This window comes from Mustela erminea, chromosome 1 (assembly GCF_009829155.1).
Source record: "Mustela erminea isolate mMusErm1 chromosome 1, mMusErm1.Pri, whole genome shotgun sequence".
In the NCBI taxonomy this organism is placed as follows: domain Eukaryota; kingdom Metazoa; phylum Chordata; class Mammalia; order Carnivora; family Mustelidae; genus Mustela; species Mustela erminea.
The window spans coordinates 162,020,475-162,048,097 of NC_045614.1; the positions used below are offsets into that span (position 1 = coordinate 162,020,475).

The 27,623-nt window shown below is 39.2% G+C and overlaps 1 protein-coding gene, 1 long non-coding RNA gene and 1 pseudogene across 8 annotated transcripts in view; 1 reads left to right on the forward strand and 2 right to left on the reverse strand.

Moving 5' to 3' along the window:
• The window catches only part of LOC116594339, a 47,817-nt gene extending 32,869 nt beyond the window's left edge, over window positions 1-14,948 (forward strand). For 2 of the 4 annotated variants that reach the window (XR_004287170.1, XR_004287169.1), the window contains one exon: window positions 14,582-14,948. This is a non-coding gene — a long non-coding RNA (uncharacterized LOC116594339). Of the gene's footprint in view, window positions 1-1,975; window positions 2,094-2,947; window positions 3,235-14,581 lie in introns of those variants that run through there. The other 2 variants (XR_004287172.1, XR_004287174.1) reach the window with 2 other exon arrangements.
• Window positions 14,717-27,623, reverse strand: part of CD96 (CD96 molecule) — a 90,586-nt gene continuing 77,679 nt past the window's right edge. For 3 of the 4 annotated variants that reach the window (XM_032349561.1, XM_032349558.1, XM_032349578.1), the window contains 4 exons: window positions 21,461-21,523; window positions 20,620-20,709; window positions 17,226-17,349; window positions 14,717-15,126 (listed from right to left, as the gene is read on the reverse strand). In XM_032349561.1, the coding sequence (XP_032205452.1) occupies window positions 15,018-15,126; window positions 17,226-17,349; window positions 20,620-20,709; window positions 21,461-21,523 (386 nt within the window). In that variant the 3' untranslated portion in view covers window positions 14,717-15,017. The remainder of the gene's footprint in view (window positions 15,127-17,225; window positions 17,350-20,619; window positions 20,710-21,460; window positions 21,524-27,623) is intronic. The other variant, XM_032349569.1, reaches the window with a different exon arrangement.
• LOC116594333 lies at window positions 21,765-27,043 on the reverse strand (annotated as a pseudogene).

Consider the following 27,623-nt stretch of genomic DNA (forward strand, 5'->3'; position numbering starts at 1 on the left):
CTCTCTCTCCCTCTGCCCCTCCCCCTCCAATAAATAAATCTTTTTAAAAAAGAAAGCATTAAACTTTAGATTTAGAGATATCACTGTGTGAGAATTCAGAAACAAGAGACATGGAATCACTTAAGACTAGAAGTTTTGTGTCTCCATGAAATTGGCAGCTTTTTTGATCACAACGACTTGCTTTGCCAAGAAAACAGTTCAAAAGAAGCCAGCGCTCTTCTTCATAGATTTTTGAGTCATCCTGGGAGAAATCTTGGAGATGAAATCACAGCATGTAGTACAGTTCTTGGCATATAGCAGGTGCTCAATAAATGTTTGTGAGGAGGAGACAGACACTTGGTAAAACACGCTCCGTGGGGTTCTAGGAAGTGTCTGAGAGTAGGGTTTTTTTTAAAACATTAATGCGTAAATCCATCATATTTGGGTTGCATCTGAGATGGGCTCAGATTCTGCATTCCTAAATTTCTAGCTGTGCTGGTTCAGTCCACACTTGTAGGTAGCAGTGCTTTAGAAAACAGGCTCATGTTTCATAGGTGGGTCCTTGTATTGCTTTTTCTCTTCATTTTCCAAGGTTTTATTATATTTTTACACCACTTTTAAAATTTAAAAAACTTGCGTTAAGAATCTCAGCTAAGTGGGCGACTGGGTGGCTCACTAGGTTAGGCATCTGCCTTCGGCTCAGGTCATGATCCTGGAATCCTGGGATCAAGCCCTGTGTCAGTCTCCCTGCTTAGTGGGGAGAATGCTTCTCTTTCTCCCTCTGTTTCTGCTCCTGTGCTCTGTCTCTTGCTCATTCTCTCTCAAATAAATAAATAAAATCTTAAAAAAAAATCTTTAGCAGGTAACCCACACACTAAGGGGCGCCTGGGTGGCTTCGTCTGTTAAGCGGCCTACTTTTGATTTTGGCTCATGTCGTAACCTCAAGAGCCCCATGTTGGTCTCTGCACTCAACCTGGAGTCTGCTTGTCTCTCTCCCTCTGCTCCTCACCCCTCTTGTGTGCTCTCTTGCGCTCTCTCTCTAAAATAAATAAATACAATCTTTAAAAAAAGAATCTCAGCTAAGAATCTGTAAGTAGAAGAGAATAATTTTTCCTCTCAAATAATGTAATGGAAACCAAAATATTGGTGGGATTTTTATACTATGCCACAGATATTTAGGGAAAAATGATTTTAAAATAAAAATAAAATTTAGGATTTGGTTAGGTAGTATTTTCTTACATGCTGGATTATGAAAGTTATTAAAGGGTTGTGGGCCTAAACTAACAGAACGAGTAAGATAATAATTACAATGGAGTGGCGTGCTTATCATGTACCAGTCGTTCTGGTACTGCTAGGAATGCGGGAAAAGTTAAATGTAGGCTGGCATCTGAGGAACCTCAGATAGAATATAATTCAGGAGAAAAGAGAGCGAAATATGTGAATTACACATTGTGATGTGAAGTGGAAGGAAGGGATAATACAGACATGTAGAGATGGACAAGGAGGTGCACATTTTGATGGGCGTGGAGAGGGCCAAGGGACATGTTCTCAGAGAGGCATTCTAGCCAAGACTGGAATTCTGAAAAAGGTGTCTGCAGGTGGAAAACGGGCAGGCGGTTTTGGCGTGAGAAAGAGATGTGCTCTGGGGAAAACATCAGCAGCAAAGCTGTGACTGTGAGTGGAAATGGGAAAGGAAAGCTGCTAGAAGGGCAGCTGGAGGGATAAGTGGGAAATAGGTCTCATTCATTCTTGCTGAACCTTCACAAGAGGCCGGTGAGTTAGGCACTATCTCTTTCCCCGTTTAAAGAGGATGCTAAAGCTTCAAAACGAAACAATTCTGCCTGAGATGTCATAGATAGTTAGTGGCCGAGCTGTGACTCTAAGTCTCTTGATCATAGTGCCAGTGACTCACTAAGGGTTACCTGTTCATACTGTCAACTTGGTAGAGTTTATAATAGAAATATATTAAAGAGTTTGAACCTTTTCTCCCCCATAGACAAAACAGGCCATTGAAGGTTTTGAGAAGAGACTCACGTTGTAGTTTAGGAAGAATGGCTGGAGAAATGCAGTCCTTTAAGGAAATCACTGAAATCAGTTATCTAAGCAAGAAAAAGGTAAGAGAGCACGGGGAAGCTCTAGCACACAGAGACTAAATGCATAGACTTTCTTAATGACAGTGCTTGCTGCCTCCTCCCTCCACTTCTCACCTCCGTGGACCCCGAATTCAAGAGCCCAAGTGGCCTAGCTCTGAAATTATTAATCAATTGCAAGTCTCCTTAAATTGTTCATCCATTTCTTGTTATATACAACCAAACCTGTTTCTAGGAGAATTTCTACAAATTAGTTTTCTTTTCTGGAAATTTTTCTATTACTTGATCAAGGACACCACTGAATTCCTGAACAGGTGACTGCAGGCTTTGCCCTCTTTGGGAGGCTACATTATATTTCGGCAGTGTCTAAAATGGCTCGTGTTCTTTGGAATTGTGTCATAAATGAGTAGTCAGGTCCCAGAGCCAGCACCCCAAAGAACTTGCCATTTGGGCATTTCTGGTTGGCGAGGCAAGATGGCCTGGATTTTAGTTGATTGAAGACACCCTAAGAACCACAGGGGAAACACACTAATTTAATGACAGTACATCCGGGGCTGTCTCTGGCCCCCCAAATCTAAGATCCGGTGCTATCTTACCTCCCAGTCAATGTGCTAGATGGGAAAGGAACAGATCTCAGAGAGAATCAGAATCCAGGCACTTTTTTGGTCCGGGGACGTTGTCTAGAGGGGAAGGAGACGACGGGATGCTTTGAGTTCCACATTCACAATGTTTTTTCCCCTCCTGGCTGGTGGGTGTGGGAGGGTGAAGGACGGAAATGAGGAGGCGGTAGACGCGCGGTGGGATGTAGCCTGCTTTGTTTTGTGTCTCACGTCAGCAGAGTTTATCCCTCGTCATCTCTGGCCTTCTTTTCCCAATTTAAGCCAGAAAATTAGGCGACAAGGATGGGAGTAGGATGGAGAAATGTCCCCAGTATGGGTGGTGCTGGGGACATGATGACAGCAGCAGCAATTACCTCCAGGAAGAGTGACATCATTGCAGGAACTCGAGACATTCAGGAGCCTGCAGGGAAAGGCAGGGAACCAAGAACACTGCCTGGTGAACAGACTTGGAGGGCAGAACCAGGAGCTGGGGATCCAGTTACTTAGTTGATTAGGGCTGGAGCCAGACTTCGTGGCACTAGGACCAATGCCCTGCGGACACACAGGTGAGTGTCCCTGAATTGGGGAGGAGAGCAGTCAGCAGAAACAGAAGTGGTGGTATGTGCTTATCACCTCCTGCCTGTAGGGGGTTTATGGCTCTCAATGGGGATCCTGGTAATGAGACAAAAGAGGATGGCAGGTAGGAGTTGGCCGAAGGTTGTTTCTCCCAGGTGGAAAAGCTTGGGTTCCAGAAGATGCTGAGAGCCTCTGAGTCTATCTATTTATCCAGGTTTTCTTAGTTTATTTATTAGAAAATGTACTTAAACGATGACACGGTGTCTCTACAATCATTTTGAGAGGAGCTAATAGCAAGTGATGATCGTAAAATTAGTTTAATATCCATTTATTCCTCCTATCCCACCACACTCCTTGCATCTTCTTCTGCTCCCCTTTCCACCCCTCCCTTATCTCCGAGAAAGTAATTGAGAGAAAATAGACTCAGAGGCCAGTTTTCCAGCTAGTCAGCTAGTGGCGGTATGCCTGATTTAATATGTTATAGAGCCACCTTCTGGTGGTAAAGGTACATTTCACGCACACAGTAAATTTCCTTTCAGTTTCTTTCAATTACCCTAAAAAAATGTTCCTCCAGCACTGACACCAGTAAGACCACTGGGGAATTTATGCAAGAATACGGATTCCTTGGTCACACTCCAACCCTAATGAATTAAATCCCCTGGGGGTGACACCTTTCTATTCCATCTTTTTAAAAAGGTCCCCAGGGGATTTTAATGTCGCAAAGGTTTTATTTATGGCAGGACTTTGAAATGTCGAGCAATTTCTCTTTCATAAAAAGTCGGAATAGGAAGAATGGCAAAGTAAACAACTCTTACCCGTGTTGTGTGTAAATTTATGCAATTAGAGGAGACTGTTTTGGCAGAAATTCTTGATCTCGGCTGAACTGGCGGGAAAACCAACCGTTCTCCTTATTTGACCCACCCCAAGGTTCCTGGAATCGAGAATGACATCAGCTATGAGGAGAGCTTGTGTGTACTACTGTATATTAGTAAACACTTGACCTTCGATCACAATTAGAATGACTTCTCTACATTCGTTGTTCATTAGGCAAATTCGATCTTAAAAAGGAAAGCATTCTTTTTTAATGGCCTGACTCTGTGTTTGGGGTTGCAGACATCATTTGGAAATAGCATGATGACACATTATCTAAGGAGTAAATATCTCCTTATCTCGGAGTAACTGAGAACAGATATGATCATTCTCTGCCAACTTTATTACTAAAATCACAAGTTTTAGAAATTGACTTCAACCAGTAAAAGTCATTCTTTTTTTTTTTTTAAACAAGGTAATCAATTTTAGTGTAAATAAAAATAATGAGTCTTTAGTGTTTTTCCCTTAGCAACTCTCTCTGTATGGTAGGTTATAGTCAAAAGCTGTTAGCATATTTCTCTGCAGTTTGATGATTTGGTTTCAAAGGATTCTGATCTGTTGATGTGTCTGCAGGTAACCCCTCAACTCAAGACACATGTATTGCTTCGTGGAGGAAGTCATAGTTTGTCTTAACAATCTATCAGTGCCCACAGCTTCCGCTTCCTCTCAGTAGCAGAAGTAAGAAAAAAAGAGCAAAGTTTATCCCACACATCTATGTTTCACCCAAGTATAAAAATGGATGTTCTAGGGCTCAGAGTTAGGCAACAGAATGCAATAGAGGAAGATAGGAGTCCCTGCAATGGAAATATCCAACCCAAGTTTGGCAACAAGAAGACAGTAATGTGGTAGAGGCGGGGTTGAAACATTTGCTCGAAGATTACACTAGATGAGTTTTATGGTCTGTTGAACCATATTGTTTCCCCATCACCTCTCCTCCAGCTGTAGATCCTTTTTACCTTTTCACAATTAGGCCTTTCTTGCCTCTCTTCTTTATTATCTTTTCTTACTTAAATCTTCCACGACTTTTGCTGGAACTGGGTCTAATGGAATGTCTTATATATAAATATGGACCTGATATTTTAAAGTTTACTGCTACCAGCAAAACCTTGATACTGTGCTTTTGGGAGTTTTCTAATAAAGACTTCATATTTGTCACAAACTCTCACCTGTGGGACAGCTCAAAATATTCTCTACACCCTCCTCACATTCAGTACCCAGGATGAGATGCTCGGACCTCAGGAATCGAGGCTCAGGAAACACTTACTAAAAGTTCTCAGAATGAGGAGTATAGAGGAGTATAGATGGCTTGGATGGGAGTTACCTCTCTGTGCTCCCAGCACCCTCACAGTGGTAGGACTAGTGTGTGTGTGCAATCCTAGGGCAGAACTTCTCAACCTCTCCTCCTGAGAAGAATAAATGCACCACTTTCCAGAGCCCCATATGGCCAGCACTGATCATAGCGTTTCTTTCAAGTGGTGTTTTTTTTTTTTTTTTTTTTTTTTTTTTTTTTTACAAATCCATTCAAATTTTGTTATATATGTATATAAAATTTGAATAAAGTTGAGATTCTAGAGGTGCTATGTTTATCTCGTGGCTTTGAGTCCTTCCTGGTGCACATCCATATCCCTGGGCATTCATGTTGCCTAATGTGAAAGTCTCAGGTCTGAGAGAAATGCACCGTGAATCCAATTAAACACAGTGAAGCTCTCTTAGTTTCATCTCCAACCTGGTTCAGCAAAGTACAAGACTACAGGTGGATTTGAGGCCAAAACTTGAAATAGTTCCTATTTTCCAAACCTTGGGCAAAATGGGGCAACACCTGGTTGCGAATCGGGGACATGGGCCCAATTTTTCTTGCCATGAGAGACTCGATTATCAACTTAGGAAGAGTAGAGGACCAAAGACTTCCCATCTAAGACTTAACTCTCTGCTTTTGACTTGATCAGGAAAAAAACTTCACCCATAGAACTGACCCATAGAACTTTGACCCACTGAGATCTGTTCTTGTTCTTAAAATTTCAGACCAAAGGAGGGCTTAGTGGGTTACGCCTCTGCCTTTGGCTCAGGTCATGTTCCCAGGGTTCTGGGATCAAGGTCGGCATCAGGCTCTCTGCTCAGCGGGGAGCCTGCTTCCCCCTCCCCTCTCTCTGCCTGCCTCTTTGTCTACTTGTGATCTCTCTCTGTCAAATAAATAAATAAAATCTTAAAATAAATTTTTTTTCAGACCATGGTTCCTCACTGGGCTGAGTGGGGTTCTTCTTTGTTTTCCAGATTTACTGGGATATTACTAACACATAACATTGTATAAGTTTAAGGTGTATGACGTAACGATTTGTGAACATGTATGTCCTGGGAAATGTGGATCACAATAAGGTTAGTTAACACACCCTTCACCTCACATAGTTACATTTTTGGTGTTGCTGTGGTGAGAACATTTAAGGTCTGTTCTTTCCACAATACAGTATACAATACACCATGCTATTTGCTAGGTCCCCAGAACTTATTTCTCTTACAAGAAGAAGTTTGTGCCTTTTGACCAACATCTCCTCATCTCCTCTCACCACCACCCCTGCCCCCAACCGTGGTGTTTGTGTTTACTTAGTCTTCACATTCCCAGCACCTGGCCTTTTCTCAGCGCCCACGGATACAGACCTGATTCTACCAATCTGAGAGAAACTTTGACACTGACCCAAAGGCAAGTTCAATCTAAGGCATCTGCCAAACCACCCAGATTTGGGTCCTTACCTGACTGACTTGCCACAATAAGATTTTGAAGAACACAGATGTCAAGGGGATGTATTCATTTATGACACAAATTGAGTGAAAAAGAAAAAAATATCTCAGCTCACCATGGTCAGTGAGAGACTGTCACCTGTGTCAGCTAAACCCTCTGTTCCACGAGGCATTTCCCCCTCTCCTCTGCACTCACTGGCCATCACCTGTCATTCACTCACACAGTACTTGAGCGCTAACTTGTCCCAGGCCTTGCCCTCCTCTGAAGGTGCTTAGGTGTACAAAGCTACCTGATACCCTTGAGGACTTTCCAGTCCAACAGAGGAAGTCCTTGGCCCTCATTTCCTCAAAGGCAAATTTTCACTGAAACATTACACTAAAGCAAAACCAGCAAACAAAAAAAGTTGGGTCTCAGGAAAATAAGAGATTATCTTCAAATTCACTGTTTATTGAATTAACATTTACATTTATTAACATTAACATTTATTGAATTAATACCGGTCAAGCTATTTGTTGAAAATTTGGGGATATGGACAAAGTACTCTAGGAGGGGAAGGGGAAGTGATTGCTGAGCCTTCTAGCCCCAGCACCTGCCTGGGGAAGCCCACATGGGCTGCCACCCTGAGTGCTGAATGGGGAGGCAGGGCCTGCTGTAAAGCATACACTGTTTCCGTGACTTCCAGTAGGGTGTCGACAAAAACCACTGCCCGAGGAGTGTCTCTCTTGGGTGATGTCTGGAGGGACACAGCTTAGTCTCCTTTGATATGAAATGGTTTAATGGTGAGAGGAAAAGCTTGCCCTGGAGTTCTGGGAAAATCAAAGGGCTCTATTCATTTCCTTAAGAAAGAAAAATTGATTGAAGTTTTGGTGGATTCCAGCCAGTACCCAAGGCAGGAGAAGACCCAGAAATGAAACAAAAACGGCCAGCTTGCATGATGAATCCTCATTTATTTTCTCCTGAACTTTCAGATTAAGTAAGTGCCAGAGAACAAATGAAATTCCCTTGAACGAACAGATCTTTGCCTCTTGTCCTACCGTCTAAGGGTTGCAGTGTTTGAAAAAAATAGGCTCGTTTGAAAAAAAAAAAAATAGGCTGATTTAGAGTCAATTACGCATTACTTACTGGGATCTTACTTAAGCACTTAAAAAAAGTTCTATTTGGAAATAATTTCAAACATTAAAAACGATTGTGAAAATAAAAACAGAAAAAAAACCCCCACATACTCCTTTTACCTAGATTCATCTGTTGCTAATATCTCCACCATCTGTTTTTCTATGTATTCGTGTATGTGCATGAAATATACGTGTATTGCATATACACTCACACCCATTTGAGAGTAAGTTATATATACCATGGTCATTTACCCCTAAGTACTTCAACCTGTATTTCCCGAGAATAGGAATATTCTTTTACGTAACCATAGCTGAGTTACCAATACTTTTATCTAGTCTTCTGCCCATATTCCAGTTTTGTCAGCTGATCTGACAAATCTCAGAACTGATTGGCCAGATTTTCTTTGTAACTTTTCTTCCCCTGCAGTAAAAAGGATCCAGTCTGGAGTTAGATATTTGCCATTAATTGTCACGTCCTTTTAGCTTCTTTTAATCTGGAATATTTTTAGAGTCTTTCTTTATCTTTAAGACACTTTTTAAATTTTGTATTTATTCAATGTCTCTTCATGATTGGATTCAGTTTATTTGTTCTCTGCCTTAATACTGCACGGAGATATTGTGTCCTTCCTGGTAGGACACTGGAAGGGGTGGGGGAGGGGGTATTCATCTAGTCATCTATTCCTCACTAGTGATGTTCATTTCGACTGATCACTTGGTCAAGTTGTTCTCCACTACATAATTACCGTGTCGTTTCCCTCCCTTGTCACCAACAAGCATACTTCTGGCAGATCCTTAGAGACCATGAAAATATCCTAACTGTCATCAAAACTTGCTGGTTGATTTAGCTAGCATGTGTTGATGAATCTAGCCTGATCCCATCTTCACTACAATTTCTCCCCCACCTCTGCTTTCTCTTTTTCTCTGTCTCACCTTACCTATATTTTGAGCACCTATTTCTGGTAAGGACTCATATATTCCTGCTTTTTTTTTTTTTTAAAGATTTATTTAATTTTGAGAGAGAGAAAGACAGAGAGAGAGAGAAAGCATGAGCAGGAAAGGGGGGAGGGGCAGAGGGAGAAGCAGACTCTCCGCTCAGCAGGGAGCCCCCTGTGACACTGGATCCAGGACCTTGGGATCATCACCTGAGCCTAAGGTGGACCCTTAACCAACTTGAGCCACCCAAGTGCCCAAAATTCCTGCTTTCTTTCAATGGTTTCTAATTCATTAGTGTACATAATTAGGTTGGTGCTCAAATTATCCCATATTTAGCCAGTAGGAGTCCTTTCAAGCTGACTCTTGCATCCTCTGGTAAACCCCAGCATTTTTGGAGTAAGTTATTATTTTCTGACATAAGAAAATATTTTGTCTCACAATACATCATCTTTGCCCTTAATCAGATTAAGGGCAAATTATCTTAATGAGTCAGCTGTGCTCTCTGGTACTGGAATATCTTTGCTCCTTGTTCCTTTCAAAAGACATTATCTGGGAAAGATAGGCATGTATGTATATAGACTTACAGTACAACACTCAAGTATATAATCAAAATTAACCTTACCAATGAGATACAGTTGGATATCATATTATATAAATTGTATATAATTTTTCTTTATTTCTTACACTGGTAGCACATTATATAGTCCTTGTACTTTGCTTTGCTTTTTCTTCTTAATACTATCTCCTGGAAATCACTCCATACCAGTCAATGGAGACTTTTTTCTTTCCTATTTTGACGGCTGTACAGTCTATTTCCTATTTTGACAGCTGTACTTACTGTAGTTTATTCGACCAATCTCCTATGTTTGGACATCTGGATAGTTTTCAATACTTGGCAATTACAAATCATGCTGCCAAGAATAACTTTGTGCATATAGTGTTGGAGGTAGAGCTTCAGGGTAAATTCCTGAGGAGAAATTCCTAGGTCAAAGGATAATGTAATATGCAGTTTTATTAGATATTGTCAAATTCCTCTTCATAGTGATTGTGTCATCTTGCATTCCTTTCAACAACATATGAGGGTACCTGTTTCCCCATAGCCTTGATAACAGAGCACATTGTCGAGGGTTTCAAATTCTTCACAAGTGGATGAGGAAGAAATGATGTCTTAGTGAAGTTTTAATGTGCATTTCTTTTAATATTAATGATTGAATTTTTTCAAGTGTTTTAAGAATTATTTTTATTTTTATTTTTTATGAGATTTTATTTGCCAGAGAGAGAGAGAGAGTGTGTGCGCACACAAGCAGGGGGAGCAGCAGATAGAGGGAGAAGCAGTCTCCCCACTGAGCAGGGAGCGTGAGGTGGGGCTGGATCCTAGGACCCAGGATTATGACTTGAGCTGAAGGCAGACACTTAACTGACTGAGCCACCCAGGTCCCCCTCCGTAGGTTTTGAAAGCTTATTTATCCTGTTTGTAAGTTCTTTATCAGCTTTTATCTGTAATATACGATGCGAGTATTTTCACCTCGTTTATCATTTGCCTTTGACTTTGCTTTTTTGCCATGAAAATTGCTTTTATTTTTAAGTAGTCAAGTATCCATCTTTGCTTACATTGTATCTGGACACACACACACACACACACACACACACACACACACACACATATATATATAGAGAGAGAGAGAGAGAGAGAGAGAGATTTTATTTATTTATTTGTCAGAGAGAGAGAGTGCTTGTGCACAAACAGGGGGAGCAGCAGGCAGGGGGAGCCGCAGGCAGAGGGAGAAGCAGGATCCCTGCTGAGCAAGGAGTCCAAAGCAGGACTTGATCCCAGAACCCTGGGATCATGATCTGAGCCCCTAAAGCGAAGGCAGATGCTTAACCTACTGAGCCACCCAGGTGTCCCTGGACACATATATTTGTAAAGTTACATTTGTAGGAATAGTTACAGTATGTATGTACGTTGACTACAGTGTATATTATAGCACATATATATGTGTGTGTATATGTACTATAGTGTATATATATATATATATATATAACTAGTTATAATATCTATATACTACACTAGTGTATGTATATACGTTATATATAAATAGATACAGATATCCACACACATATTATGTATAAACATATAGTTAAGACAATATACCATTTTCTCAAGAGTTTTTATTAGGAATGGGCACTGGATTTTGCCAAAGACCTTTTAAGCATCTTCATCTTTTAAGATTAATTGTATGCTTTCCCTCCTAAGCCCTAATTATATGGCAAAATATTAAGAGATTTTCTGTTATTGAACCCTTCTTGTGTTCTGGGTATGCATAATTCTTAGGTGAGATTTTCAAGTCGGGTTAATATGTCTCAGTGCCTTTGTCTCTATTGACGGCTCCTTTCTGAAGCCTTCTGAAAATATTTCTCACATTCTGTCTCTGAAATGATACCCTTTTCTTTATTCGTTTCTCTTCTTTATACATACTTTTATTTTCACATGTATTTATTAGTTTAAATGTCTACTTCTCCCATTAAACTCTACACTCACGGAGGGTATGGAGGGTGTGGTTCTTAGATATTTTTTAGATCAGCTTTTTTAAATAAAGATTTTATTTATTTATTTGAGAAAGAGTGAGCAGGGGGCTGGGGAGCAGAGGGAGAAGCAGACTCCCCACTGAGCAGGTAGCCCAATGCGGGGCTCCATCCTAGGAGCCTGCGATCATGATCTGAGCTGAAGACAGCAGCTTAACTGACTGAGCCACCCAGGCACCTCCATGTTCTCTTCTTTACGTTGTGATCTTGGGTATGTTACTCATCTCCTTTAATTTCCCCAGTGTGCCACCATATAATCACAATCTCACAGAGCCTTTGAGCAGACATGAGAAATCTGAGTGAGCAGACAAGGCAAAGAATGTAACAGAAGTTAGAAGACTATAGAGATGCTGGTTGGGGAGAAAAATTGTATTCAATCATTTCAAAGGTGTTCTTTGGCCCTGATCTTGCCCAAGGTCATAATCTCCTGCTCTCTCTCTGGTCATGGCTTCCTGGCTGCAGAATGCCGCCTCGTAAGTAATCACAGAATCCAGGGAAGAAAGCCCCTTTGCAGAAGCTGGGAAATAAAATGCCCTTCTCTCACCATCTCATCTTGTGTTTCTTCTTGCAACATCAGCCCATTTCTCCAGTTAATGTCTTTTTTCTCCCACGGAGGTAACTTTCACTCACCATTTCAGCTGTCTCTGCTGGTCACTCAAGCTTTGGGTGGTCGACATAGCCATGACAGCTGTTATCAAAACTCAGGGAACAAAGTTTCTGTATTTCTGAAGATTCAATCTTCAAGTGCAAGTCAAAGCCAACTCTCCTAAATCAGGGTGCCTAGAGGGCTGCCTTCAAGAACCTCTTGCTGGCTCTGGATTTCGGAGACAATGCTCTTTCATTATCTCTGGCCTTGGTCAGATTCTCTAAACTTTTTTGGTGTCTTGTCTTGATTACTCTTTTTACTTTTTCTTAGTCTTTTTTTTTTTTCACACTTTCTTGGCTATTCTACCTTCAGGGGTCAATTATTTCTACTTTTCTTTGTTTTCTGTCAACAATTTGGGCATTAAAAAAAAATCAGTATTTACCTAAATGTACACAAAACATCTGTCATCTATAGTAAAAAGAGACAACAAAGCAATGAAATATTATGATGTAATGGAGATTGATCACACCATGGACTGGAGACCAGAGTTGGATTTCCATCATTCTGGCTCAATCCTTTCTGATTATGTGATGTTGGGCAACTCAAATTCACAGAGTGTCTTAATTCCATTTTTGTAATAGGACCTCTAATGCCCATCCTGGCAAAATGTTAATGTTTTTAAAAGACCTATAATGCAAAGTTAATTTGGTCAAACCAACCATATGTTCTTCAGTTAAAACAAAACTTCTGCTGGATCAAAAAAAAAAAAAAAGCGACTATTCTTGACAAAGGTACATGTGAAGCTAGTCTTATTTATTTCTCAAGAATTAATGAGGAATGGAGGGTAATTAAGGCAGGCAAACATTATTTTTCCATTCATTGGGCTGTATTAGTTATCTATTACTGTGTAACATGCTATACCTAAAGACAGTGGTGTTAAATAATGAGTATTTATTATCCCTCACAGTGTCCGTGGGTCAGGAAACCAGAAGAGGTTAGCTGAGTGGTTCCGGCTCTCATGAGGTCCCAGTCAAAAGATCAGCTGAGGTGCAGTTAACCAAAGGCTTGAGTGGGGACTGGAGGACATGATTCCAAGATGGCTTACTCATATGGCTGGCTAGTTGATACTTGTTAGCAATAGGATTTTGTTCCTTGACAGGGGGCCCTCTCCACAGGGCTGCTTGAGTGTCCTCACATCATGGTAACCAGCTTTTTCCAGAGAGACCGATCAAAGAGAGAGCAGTGCAGAAGCTACCATGTATCCTATGACCTAGCCTTGGAAGTCACACTCTGGTGATTTCTGCATATCTTATCCATTATACTGGGCCAGCAACTGGTACTCGCAAGATTGTACAAGTACATGACCCTGGATTTGAATATCTCCTTAAATTTTATACCATAGGTGTCTTCCTTGCCTTACCCTAGTCTTGGCCAGCTATACAAGTTAGTTGCATTTGGTATCAGTGGGGATTATATAAGAGGCAAGAATCATGATGGACACACTAGAGGCTGGTCACCACCAAAAATAAGTACCTAACCAAGATTCTGATTAATGAGAAGGGACCTTGAATGATTCAGCAGTTCTCAACTTTAGCTGAACTCTCAAATCACCTGGAAGTGCTAACGCCTCGGCCTCACTCCACAGGGATTCTGATTTTATTGTTTTGGGGTGGGACAGCTCTGGTGTTTAAAAAAACTCTCCAAGTTATTCTCACATACGGTCAGGGATAAGTACACTGCAAATGAACTAAATGTTCCTTCTGAGACTGAAGTCCACCCAGCATTTGCCTATCATATCTGATAGCAACATCTGTTGCCCCTTCCTAGGGCAGAGAGTTTGGGTGGTTTAGAAGAACAAGGAGCATCAGTAATTTACTCACTCAGGAACTCTTGTTGAATACAGAACAGGTGTGGCTAACTAGGTTTCTTTTCCATTACCTATATGTTCTATCTGAAGTATTTTATAAAAGAGTGGTAGGAACAGGATTAATTCAATGCTAGTATGATTTGAGCCTGTATTTACCTCAAGACAGATAAAAACATGCAGACTGGATGAACAGGAGAGTTCCCAGAAGAAAAAGAGAATAATAGGATTTGCAGAAATTGGGTTGGGGTTAGGGTGCCTGTTTACTCATGTAATAGTTTGACGTACCTATGCACGCACACACGCACACACGTGTTCAAGTGCACACACACACAAACACACACACACGTAAAGCTGAGGATGAGACCAGACCACTCTTAGTTCATATCATTTTAGAGGCCAATGAAGTATTCCCTATATCTACGAGGCTACTTGGTTGCTGGCCAGGTTTCCTTTGATCCCTCCTCCATCCATGGGGCAGGCGCCTGGGCAGAACATGGTGGGAGGAAGGGGGACTGGGACTGGCATCTTGCGCAAGGTATTACGATTTCCTCTAGTGAAAATAAGCAAAATATTTTCCGTAAGAGGACAACTTGCACTTATTTGGAACTCTTTCTAGAACTTTTACATTTTTTTCTTTTTGTAATTTTCCTAGGGAATGCAACAAACCTCAGGGATGATCATATTTTTGGCAAATAGTTCAGAATTTTGGCAGATGCCCAAATGGAAGAGGATCTGGCGTGGACATATGCTTGAAACCATTGTCGTCACCTCAGTCAGTGAACTAAAATGAAAAATAAAAACACCGCAAGTACTTTTTTAATAACAGCAGCCTCATTTGCACTTCTTACATAAGCAAGAACATTCCTACAGATCGCATGGGGTATGAGCATGACTTCACTTCATTCTTGCTCAGTTTCAGGCATGCAGATGAAAGGGGCTGAGTTGCTGGGAAAACAGGTCACTCACTTCTGACATCCACTGCAGCTGCAGTAAAGGCTTGGCTAGAGGGCAATTATGTTAATAAAGCACAATATCCAGCTTCTTGCAGGATTCTAGCAGAGTTCTATGTGGCAAGTCTCAAGTGGCTCTTAGAGAGTCTCCATCTCGTGACAAGGCAGATCATTTCCCGTGGACTCTTGAATGCAAGTGTACTTGATGGGAGGTGGAGGCGGCTTGAAAGGCGGGGGTCTTTCCATGCTAGGAACAAAACATTGCTCTTTCAGTGCTAGGAATGTGAGGTGGTGAGTCAAGGAAATAGGAAAATAGGACACAGAGAAAGAGACATCCCCACCAGTTCCCTCAGAATTTTTCCTTCTGTTTATTAGCCACGTTATAATAGCATTAATATTTATAGATATTATATAGCTTGTGAAGCATTTTTATCATAACATTATTTAATTTGCATCTAGGGATTGGACATTATTGTCATCATTCTGATGAGGCTCAGAGGTCTTCAGCAACTTGGTAAAGAGAACCAGACAAGCGATTCTGGTCTTTTGACCAGAACCCATATTCTCCATGGAAACTGCCTCCTAATAGAAGAAGTGTTTCTCTTATGTGGGTTAAAATACTCCTCCAGAGACAAAATCTTTAAATTCTGGGACTAACGACTGAAGGTTTTCAAATAATCCCTTTGCCAACCTTACCCCCGCCTTCACCCACACAGTCACTGTGCACTGTGAGGATAGGGCTGAGATGGGAAGAAAGGCTCTACGGAACCCTTGTATTGGTTGATGCTGGGTGGTTAATGTCAGAATCCCTTACATTTCAATCAGTGAACATTCTTAAAGTCATCTTTATATCAAAAGTACTGTTCTATGTTAGCACAACTCTTTGTCTGAAATGCATTTGGCATATGTCTGAGTTTGGGATGTAGCTGTACAAATTCTCCAACTCTCTTGATATCAAGACACAGAAATTCATCTGTGGACAGATTTCTGTCCTTGACTCAAATCCATAACCCTTTGCTGTGGTATAGAGATAGAGATGGACATGGAGGAGGAGAGAGAGAGAGAGAGATTCTCTTCTCTATATGACACAAATATTGGATTACAGAATAATAAAAAGAATCAATTCAAAATTTCAGATTCCCGCTTTCTTCTTTTAATAAAAATATCTAATGCCTATTACCTGTTTTTTTCTGATGCTTTGATGCAGGTAATATATTTCAACAGGTAGATAAAATTCTAAGAAATTTGCACTTCTGTTGTTTCAAGGAAATTAAGAAGTCTTCAAGGTCATATGGTAGCCAAAGTGTAGTCCTTGGACAAGAGTCCAGAATTTCAGACTACTGGTTTAGTGTTTTGTTTTTCACCAGGAAACACTTGCCGCACATGGATATAGAGTCTTCAAGGACAGTTTAAGTAGAAGGTACCGCACAGTGGTCATTGGCATTTTAGACAGTAGCAGCAGGCATGGAAGAACAGCTCTGTATGTTGTAGGGGTCTCCTCCAATCATGGTCTACTCTGGATCCAAAAGAGCCAAGTCAGAAAAGTAAGGCTTAATCTGACATGTCATTTCAGATGGTGGAGTGGAGGGAAAAGACTCTTGGAGGATATTTCAATAAGACAAAAGAGGGGTAACCCACTGTTTACTTTCTTTTGTCCTTGGGAAAAAAGAAAAAGGATGGTAAAAGCCCATTTTGCTGAAAGCAGTAGGGGTTTCTTAAAATTACCTTTCTCACTCAATTTCACACTTGAGCATCTGGGCCCAGCTGGGCCCAGGCAGTTCAGAGATGCATGAAAATGAAAAAGTAATGAAGATTAAAAGAAAAATCAGTTTCAGTGTTTGAGGTGAGGCAAGGCTCCATTCTCATTTCATGCCCACTGACTTGCTCCATCTGAGTGTCACTGACTGAGCAGGGAGAAGGGGACACCAAGGCAGAAGTCGCACAACTCATCCCAGCTGGGTGGTGCTGGGCAAGGTGGGGAGCTTCTCTGAGCCTCTTTTCCTCAGTTCTATATGAGAATGCCATATACGAGTGATATTTAAAGTGCTGAGTGCAGGACACCTGGGTGACTCAGTTGATAAAGCATTTGCCTTCAGCTCAGGTCATGATCCCAGAGTCCTAGCATTGCGGGAGGGATTGAGTCCCGCATCCGTCTCCCTGCTCAGCAGGGAGCCTGATTCTCCCTCTCCCTCTGCCTGGCACTCTGCCTACTTGTGCTCTCTCTCTCTCTCTGTCAAATAAAGAAATAAAATCTTAAAAAAAAAACAAAAACAAAAACGAAGTGCTGAGTGAATATATTATACTGAAAAACTATCTCTGTTCCTGCCGATTCAGGATTATACTCACATTTCCTTCTGGTATTGGCACCACCTTCTCACTCCGAGACCAAACAGCGCTATGCAGAAAGAGAGCAAAGCTGCTACAATCACCGGCCAGGACATTCCATCTTTAGGTTTATTGACCACAATACCTGCAAAGGACATAACGAAAGATGAACTTTCATGCCAAACTTTGGCAATTTCAAAGCAGCATGACTTGAACCCTCTCTCCTACCTGTTTTCTCCAATGGCCCTCACTGACCACAGTCATGCTCTGGGATCATACCTATGCCTTGTTCTCACTCCCGTTTTTGCACGTCTGCAGTTACTATTTATGTGAATGTCTTTCTTGTTATAATGTTCCAGAATGAATCTTTTTTTTTTTTTCTTTCATTTTCCCAAGGCCTTGGACAATTCCTGGCACATAATGGGCAATGAATTTGTAAAAATGAAAAATAAAAGGGATAAGCTCTAAATCTGTATTCCAAATTTACTCCAGTAAAGGAAACTTTATATGTGAAGTAATGGCCTAGCTTTGGCTTTGCTTATTCTTTAAGGAGTCATTATAGGCTTTATGGAATATTAATGTATTAGGAGGAGGAAAAAAGCATTATAACGTCATAACATTCTGATGCCCTGAAAATCCCAAACTGAGAAGGCCTGGTTAGTATGCTCAGAGTTGTAGTTGCTCAAAAGATCATCATCGAAGACTTTTCCTTTGGATGTCACTCAGGGAACAGTGTCCAGAATAGAGATTTCCAAATCCTTTCTACCACACCTCCCTTCTTTTCCTTTCTCTCTCCTTCTACGCACTTCAGCAATAGAAAGGAGAAAAGTGACAAAAGGGGTAAAACTAAAATCAGTTATTTTGCTCTTTCTATGGTCTGCAAAGGGAGGAGGTCCAAAGTAAAGGTCTGGCCAGAATTATATTGGTGGGTAATAAGCAGACTGATTTTTCTTACCCCTTGATTATATCCACACTCAATTCATTCATTGCATTTCTAGCATTTGTACACCACGTCAGACTGTGTAAATCAAAGACTTTCCAATATTGTTGATTTAGACCAGAGGCAATGTAAATATCATATTCTGGACTGTTTTACCTTTTTTCTAACATGAAGGAAGAATTAAGAAAATTAACTCTCTTAGGAAGTAAGATTGATTCTACTGCAGAGAATAAGAGGGAATGTTTATAATTACAGTTACTTAATATTTTCCTTTTTGAAAAGCATTTTACAATCATGTTAAAAATTCAAATAGTACAGAAATATAAAGCTATAATGAAAAAGGAGGTGTCTTTACGACTTTCAGATGCCAGTTATCCATATTAGAGGCAGCAACTTTTAATAGTTAATTATGTATCCCACTAGAAATTTTATACATATATATGTATACATATATATGTATTTAATATATATACATATATAAACATGTATATGTATCATGAATATATATCTCTTTTTCTTAGAAATGAGGGCAATACATATTGTTCTGTCCCTTGTGTCTTTCTTTTAAAAATATGCTCTTGAAAAAAAATAAATAAATAATTTTTTAAAAATGCTCTTGGAATAACTTTCCATGAAAGTGCATAGATATTTACCTTCTTTGATTAAATGAGTGGCTAGTTCCCCAATATATAGACGTATCATGGTTTATTTACTCAGTCTCTTGATGTTCAAGGGTTAAATTGTTTCCAGGCTTTTGTTATTTCTAACAACACCCCAGTGAAATTCCTTATACCTTATGGATAGATCTTTAGCTCTTCAGAATATGTAGATCATTTGGGCAAAAAGTCGATTTTGTATTAGAATAATTTGGTTTCATTTTCTTTTATTGTTTCAACTAGATTGTGAACTGTTTGTGGGTGGAGACTAGGTTTTTAATTTCTCTAATTGCCTCATATTTATTATAGTGTTTTTTATAAAGCAAAGTCTCAAAACACATAGGCCAAAAGAGATGGATTCAAAATATTAGTTACCAAATCTTCTCTATGTTCAACATAGTTTGGACTGCAGCAATATGATGTTGTCATGTTTATGACACACATCCAGAGACCTGGGGTCTTCCTGATGCTCACCCAACCTCAGCCTAGTCTAAGCAGATGCTTAGGTTACTCTGGAAGCCCATGTAGTCCTGCAACACATACCCATATGCTATGTTGTATGTGCAGGTGACTAGTTCACACTAGTTCACAGTAGCAGTGGAACTGTGAAAGACTAGAGTATCATGATCATAAAAAAAACAATCATACAGATGATTAACAAGACTACACAAAGTTCTGTTTCAGTCAAGTCAAAATTTACTAGGCTCTACATTGGTAACATGGTGCGATATAACATTTTACCCCTACAGTTTCAGAGAAATAAAAGAACAAAATGTTTTAAACCAATGCTTAAAATTTTTCTCCCTACCACACACAGAAAATGAGACCACTGACTTCAGGAATGTCTCAGTGGAGAAGCGGAGCTCCATCTTGCCCCATCTCTGAACTAGGCAGTTTTTTAAGGCACCAATATCTGAAAGGCATCGGTGGGACTTCAGTTTGTTCTACTGGGATGTTGCAGGCAGGATGCTCCAATGATCTGAGGACTGGATGACCTCTGATACAGAATAAGCTGAGAATTCAAGTGGAGTGTTCCCCAGTCAAGAGAACACCCTCTGAAGTGAGTCGACAATGCCTCTGCACTTACAATCAAGATCTGGGTTGGGAAGATCTTGATCTCTTATGATATAAAACAAGAAATTATATTCAGTATCAATAAAATTTTATTAGTTTAATTACAGAAATACTCTTTGTTCCAACAATCTTTTTTTTTTTTTTAAGATTTTATTTATTTATTTGACAAACAGAGGCAGGCAGAGAGAGGGAGGGGGAAGCAGGCTCCCTGCTGAGCAGAGAGCCCAAAGTGGGGCTCAATCCCAGGACGCTGGGATCATGATCTGAGCCAAAAGCAGAGGCTTTAACCCACTGAGCCACCCAGGCGCCCCGCAACAATCTTTCTTGTCTCAGATATATTTTCATAGGATAAAGTGTTTCTCACTTTTTGCCTGGCCAATTTTTATTCATTTTTTAGATTTTAATTTAAATATATCCTTAGAGGATATATTTATCCTTTCCTGTTGCCAGTTAAAATTACATATTTCTGTTATATTCTGACAATACCTTATATTATGTCACAGTATATCTGTCACAAATATATTTAATTATATGATTTTTTTACTTAATGTATATCATCTTCAATAGATTATAATCTTCTGAAGGTCAGCATTTTCAAGGTCTCCCTGTATACAAGACAAGAAAGATCTACTTCTTTCACAGAGTATACCCAACAACTGTTACAGTGCCTGGCAAATGGTAGGTACCCAACAAATATTTGTTGTGTGAGTAAAACACAAAATTGAGAAAAAAGTAAATGACTCACCAGTGATATGGATGTGAATATTTTTAGTAGATCCATTGGTAGTTGTGGGAACTTCTGAAAATGTCCTGATTGTGCTGGTGAAGACACCACCTAGGGATATACAGGGAATATGTGAACTGATCCTAACAGCCATCTCAACCCAATCAAGTGGTGTAAGATCATGACTGGATCTCACTAGTGAAGGAAAAGCTCAATTTTAATGGCCTAAATGTTCCTAAGTACTATGTATAAAGTTTACTAAGGACCAATTTATATTAAGACTTGGACCTTAGAATCTAACAACTACCAAAAAAGTGAAAGTCTCTATAGGTTTAAAGAGGAGAAGAGAAACTATACAACACACATAACAGAACAATATTTGCTAAAGAATCTCCATGAGAATTTACATGATTATAGGAAAATGTCTTATGTTGGACCCATAGAAAAATGGGAACTTTCTGTATTCTCCCAATGATATACCATTTCTCCCACTGTAATGTGTTTGATAAAGTCAATAAAACTTCCTTTTCAACATTCTAGGAGACAATTCCATGTTGACAAATCATCTCAATTGCTAATGGAAAATTAAAATTTAAAATGCAATTTTAATGCATTTAATTAGCCAAGAAATGCTATTTTGTAGATTTCATTTTGAAATAAAATAGAGAAAAAAAATCTAAGACTTGGTTTCTGACTAGCTTCTTTGGGTGACTCTCGCAGGGAGAAGTTTTGGTTCTATTCATTGTCATTTTCATCATCAAGTTGCACTTTTTATACCTGTCTGAGATTGGTTTCTTACCAGTTCTTGTTTTTCCACCTCTGCCGACACCTTCCCGCCCTAAATCTCCCCCCCATCACTCACCATGATTTGTTGAATTTGCACCTGAGGGGGATGAACTATATGTTTCACTGGGCATCCATGAAGCTGTTAAAGGAAGAAGGTATTAGAAGAATCAACCTGATGTGCTATGAAGTGTATAAACCTGGAGATTCACAGACCTGTACCCCTGGGGCTAATAATACATTATATGTTAATAAAAAATTTAAAAATTAAAAAAAGAAGAGTCAATCTGTATAAGACTAGTTATTTTATAGCCTCTTCTTGACCTTTAATTGAATCTAATAATTTATAATAAAATAATAAAATGAAAAAAGATTATTAATGAATATGTAAAGAAAAATCACTGAACTATTCTGCAGCACACATTAGAATGTCCCAAAATAAAGTGGGAGTTGAGGGAAAACTTGTAATTCTGATGTCTCAAATAGCGAAGGTTTTGATTATAGCTACTTAGAAGCAGGAAGAAGGAAAAGAAACAAAATACTAGGAGAGGTTTTCCCAGCCACAGAGAGTACGCCATAACTATTTTTGTGTTCATCCAATACGTGGGAGAGAATGAAAGCCCAGGTGTGTTATGGTGGCCTTTAGTCAAGCAAAGGTGCCAAAGGGACTTTGAAGACTTTGGTAGGACATGCATGAGGGAACAAAATAGTGTGTACTTGTGGATAAGCTGATATTCTTGTTGTGAATTTGTTGTGAATTTTCAGACCCTTCTGGTCACAGGCATCACTAGCTGCTGTGCTGAGTCATCTTGATGGATTAGAGAAGCAAACCTTCCCCTTGAGTGGATGGTAGCAAATTCAGGCAGTACCTATAGCTTTTGGAGTAGATCTATCAACTCATTTTGTCTAGTTCTCCCTCTCTGGCAAGAAAGTTCCACTTCTTGGCAGGCTCTGCATTTCTGTATTTGATAACAGGCTTATAATGTAGTATAAAGTAAAATAGCTATAGTTACACGCAGTTGCAATCAGTAGAAAAACATTATGCTCATCTGTTTAAAACATTAGCATGTATGATTTTCCAAGTTAAGTGCTTTCTTGTGTGTCAAGACCAGAACAAATAAGCAAAACCAAACCAAACCAAACCAAAACAAACATAAAAAAAAAAAACCCCAAAACCAAAAAACGCTTGGTCTTTTCTTTCCTTGGTTTTTCCCCTAAATGTCAATGGCAGTTGCAGCTACAGACAAAGGTATGTTATCAGGCCCTTCAGGAGTGGTGTAACTCAATGCTTTCCAGGGCGTGCTCACAGTACAGTTTGTCATAGCTAATTGACGTAGGGTCACCCAGAGGTAAGGGGAGTTTTACACACAGCTATTTTGATTTGACTAGGTCAGGGAGATGTTCTTATTTTCAAATTATCTGACCCTGAACATGTGATCTTGACCACTTTTTGTTGGTGCTGTTCTAGACAGAATACCAAGGTCAAGAGATGATGGACTAATGTTTTTTCAAAAGCCAATTTTTAAAGGCTAAGCCTTAATGGTGGGGATTTGAATAACAAAGAACAACAACTAATTAAAAAGAAATTGGGTCTAGGCCTGGATTTAGATAAAATTACAAAGAAGGCAATTTGTTCTGGATAACCTTACAAGATATTTTGCCCAACATGGTGCCTCTACAAAACTTGTAATTTTTAGGGCTTGATACCTATATTTTTTATCTTTTCAGAGTCTGTTTGCAAGAAAGGATGTGATAAATTAATTTATGCTAAGATATAAGTAGTTGAACAAATGCTATCCCTTTGAGGGAACTGGGTATTCAATTTTTTTCCATTTCATATTTATCTCATCAGCAAGTAAATACAGAAAATAAATTTATTTTTAGCTCATCTCTACACCCAATATGGGGTTCGATTTTCCAAACCCAAGACCAAGTGTTACATGTTCTACCAACTGAGCTAGGCAGGCGCCCAGATACCAAATGGTCAGTTACATGTGGGTACCAACAGTTTTTTCACCCAATATAGAATGCCAATTTTTTCTGCTTAATATTAATTTTCCCCAGGCAAAATAACCAAGCATAACACAATTTCAGGAGATGGTGATACCATCAACACGATCCACCCAAATTACAAAAATGGCAGTACTTAAAATTTTGTAAATTACTTGGTCATTTTTTAAATTTTCCTTTTTAGACTTCTACTCCTCAGAAACTGTGTGATAAAATTAAGCTACAGAATCCACTTTGGAAAAGCAGGGAGTTATTTTTCTAGTTTGGTTTTAAGATTTGTCTTTATTCTGTTAAAAAAAATATAGTGGGGAGTGTGTTGAGAGAGGTGAAGAAAAAGGAGATTCCAGTTGATGGACTCAACATGTCTGAAAATATTTCAGTAATATAAAGAAAAAAAACTTCAAGAGCAAGAATGTATTATACATAAGAGTCTTTCAACAAGACAAAGAGATGGGCTATTCTTATATCAATTGCTCCCACAAGAAAGAGGTCTTCCTGAAGAATACTTACTTATAGAATCCTCAGTAAGACAGACTTTACTAATTCTAAAGATTTCTCTTTCATTAACATAATATTTTTCTAAAAGCCTATCCACTCTATCCAAAGACAGATATCCAAAGATATCCAATTTTCAGAATGTGCTCCACAATGGCTATTTGATCTGCCACTCTAAGTCTCCTTGAGAGTCTCTCAGCAGAATTATGTTTTTATGTCTTTTAATTGATTGAAATACTCTGCGTTCTTCATACCACCATTCTGTTTGTTAAATATATGAGTTAATTCTTCTTTAAATCTTTTGAGACTCCATTTTCATCAAAATCCATGAATAAACACTACTTTGACATTTGGATGATAAACACCAGCTTGATGGATAACCTCCTTGAGTACATCATCATTATCAGCTGAAAATATTAATATCAGGATGCCGTGTTGCTAGAGTTTCTCAAATAAATTTTTATATCTTTCCTGGAGCATAACATTGGATTTTTCTATAATTTATTTAAATTTAGCATTGGGTGAAGCTTATTCAACAAGGAAACTATGTGCTTTAGCACATCTTTCTACCACAAAGGGATATTTTCATCCCATGGTAAAAACAGAATCAATTCTGACAACATAGCGCTTTTCCTTATTTGGAAAAACTTGACCATTTTTTTAAACCAATTTACAGTGGTCAGTAACTATTATGATATGTTGGGCATCTTTTCATTTTGTAGGAAAATCTACTTAGTGTCATACCAAAATCCATGGTTATCTGAAGTTTAAAAGCTCCTTTTCTGATAAAACCACAGATAATTTTTGTTATTCTTATAGAGTAAGCTGATGCAAGCTGAACTTCTCTTGGAATTTGGGTGTCACTTCTACATGTACATTTACAGAGACTTGTCTCAGTTACCCAATCTTCCTTAAGACATTCTGAGTTCTTCTGTCTCTGATTTTGTCTTGGAATAATGGCATGGGTAGCAAGCAAGACTTGGATACAGGAATCTCAACGATCTTGGTTTTCTGCCCCATGCTCCTCTTCAGAGTGAATATGTACTGGGCCAGCACCACCCCTTACATCAGGAAGAACACGCTGGCATCAGCTACCTTGTTTATTCTTGCCATGACCACCTCATCTATAGATGAGACCCTCATGCTCTTCCTGACCATGAAAAAAAAGATTACACTCATGATCTTTGGATATGCAGGTCTTGTGTGCTAGCTGTGGAGAGACCCAGGAAGCCCCCAGAATTTGGTATTTTAACAGAAAATGGAACTTAAAATCAGAGAAAGAAATCTTGAATTTGTGGTTCACCTAATCAGGAACTAGGTAACAGAACTGGAGAACAGTGTTTTAGAGAAGAAGAACATAGAATGAGAAGTGATCTGAGATACATAAGATTTTAGAATTTGAGAGGAAGAGGGGTGAATTTAGAGATTCAGCCTCTTAGCCAACAGGGAGCAGCAGGACTACTGGAATGATCCTACAGCGTGAAAGAGGAGAAGGGCCCACTATTGCCATAGGTTCTGGCATTGCTATGTCCCTGTAATTGACTCTCAACCCCTCAACTCCAGCCTCTCCATCCCTTCTCCCTATGGAAAATAGAATGGGTTGCTATGAAATTATTAGGCAGAACTACCAAGAGTCTGAGAAGATCCAACCAGGACCAAGGAAAGGGTAAAAAATACAATTGCAAAATTTATGAAGAAGGGTACATAAATTTTGAAGAATAGGAATGTATGGTCAAAGAATAAAATAGAGACCCTTTGTGAGGTTTTTAAGAGGTTCTATGAGGCCCCAGGTGTGTGTGTGTGTGTGTGTGTGTGTGTGTGCGCGCGCACGCGTGCACGTGCATGGGCACACGTGGTAAGGTAATGATAAGCTTGTTGATTCTGGTAATGGGGCAAATTGGAGGCATAGGGGCCTATGGAGAATCATTTCATTTTTCTGCTCCTCTAACTTAGCCAGACTGACTGATTTCAATGTGGCTTTAGGCTCCACTGGACCAGATGGATGGCAGGGAAAAACAAAGAGAAAAGTAATTAAGCTTCCCTTTTCTGCTCCATGACCTGATCACCTGAACGTCAGGATGAGAACATCCAGGATGTTATGAGCCTTATACACTTGAGGTATTTAGATGGTCAGAGTTGATATCCCCATTTCATAGGTGGTTAAAGTAAAATAAACATTTCTGTTCCAGGCAGTTGGAAACTTGGAAGCTGAACTAGGATTAGATGCTAATATTCTAAAGTTGATAAAATGACGAGAAAAGAATATATTAAAATGCATACTTATAAATTTAATAGAAATGCAATGCACCCAGAATCTTCTAGTGACATCCAAATATATGTGAGCTACACAAAATGCATGTAAAAGCAAATATCCCATTAGAATGTGCTCACAAATAGGAAAAGCTTTAGAAACACTGCTAGTGGGTTTATTTCACCAGGAATCCATCCATTATCATTCTTTTTCTGTCTGTGAACATTTAATATATCTCTTGAAATAAACATACTGGAAGGAAAAAAACCCCCATTACCAATGCCTGTCATGAAACTTGCCAAATGCATCATCTAATATTGGATGTCACATTATAGTCCAATCCAACGAGTAGAAACATGTTTCAAAAATAGTTTGGGAGTGAGCAATCAATATTAACTTGTTGGATCCAAATGTGTTTTTGTGAATGATTATAAATAGAGCAACTCACTGCAGGGAATTTTTTTCTTTAAGCTTATGGATAAAAAATGGCAACTAGTAAACAAGATATTCTTATTTGCATAAGTGAGTTTTCATGGTGAGGGAAATTTTGTTTGTTTGGGTTTTAGAGTCTCTTCCTAGATTTCACAATTTCTAAAGCTATTTCATGGTAGGAATGATAGAGAGATGTCTGAGGATAAATGAAGTTTTCAAGTGGGGAGGACAGAAGATGTGAGGCATTGCATAGTTCATTTCATTATGAAATCTACTAAAAAGACCAAGAATACACTTGTGTAAATTATAAAGCACTTTCATGCAAGACCATTTAGTTTTCCAGTTTCTAGGGCAGAGAATATTTTGGGTAGCCTCTATGCTTCATAATGATATGATACGTGGGGTAAATAGGATTTCTTTTTTTATTCTGGGCACACATACTATTGTAATAACAATTTAAATAAAGCAAACAAAAAGTTCAAAAATTTCATTTAAGCAGATCATTTCTTTTCACTGTGTATGTTTGTGTGTGTTTTCTTCCTTGTCCTTGTCCATATGTACACATATTCTTTCAATTATTCAAGAAATATTTGCTGAGCACCTACTGTATGCTTGCCACTGCTACAGGCATTATGATATTATAGTGAACAAGACAGGAAAAGGTTTAGGTTCCTTTTCTTGTGTATCTTAGATTTCAGTATAATGTCAACAAAAAAAATCAAATAAATAAAATAAAGGAAATCATTAGATACCAAGTATTATGCTGACAATGAAAATATGGGATAACATATATAATCATAGCATAAATTTAAATTTCATTTCTACTTTATCCTATAATATTGTTCAATAAACTTTTATTTTTTAAAGATTTTATTTATGCATTTATTTGAGAGAGAGAGGTGGGAGAAGCAGAGGGAAAGGGACAAGCAGACTCCACACTGATCACAGAGCCTAACACAGGGCTGGATCTCACAACCCAGGACCCTGAGATCATGACCTGAGCCAAAATCAAGAGTTGGATGCTTACCTGACTGAGCCACCCAGGTGCCCCTCC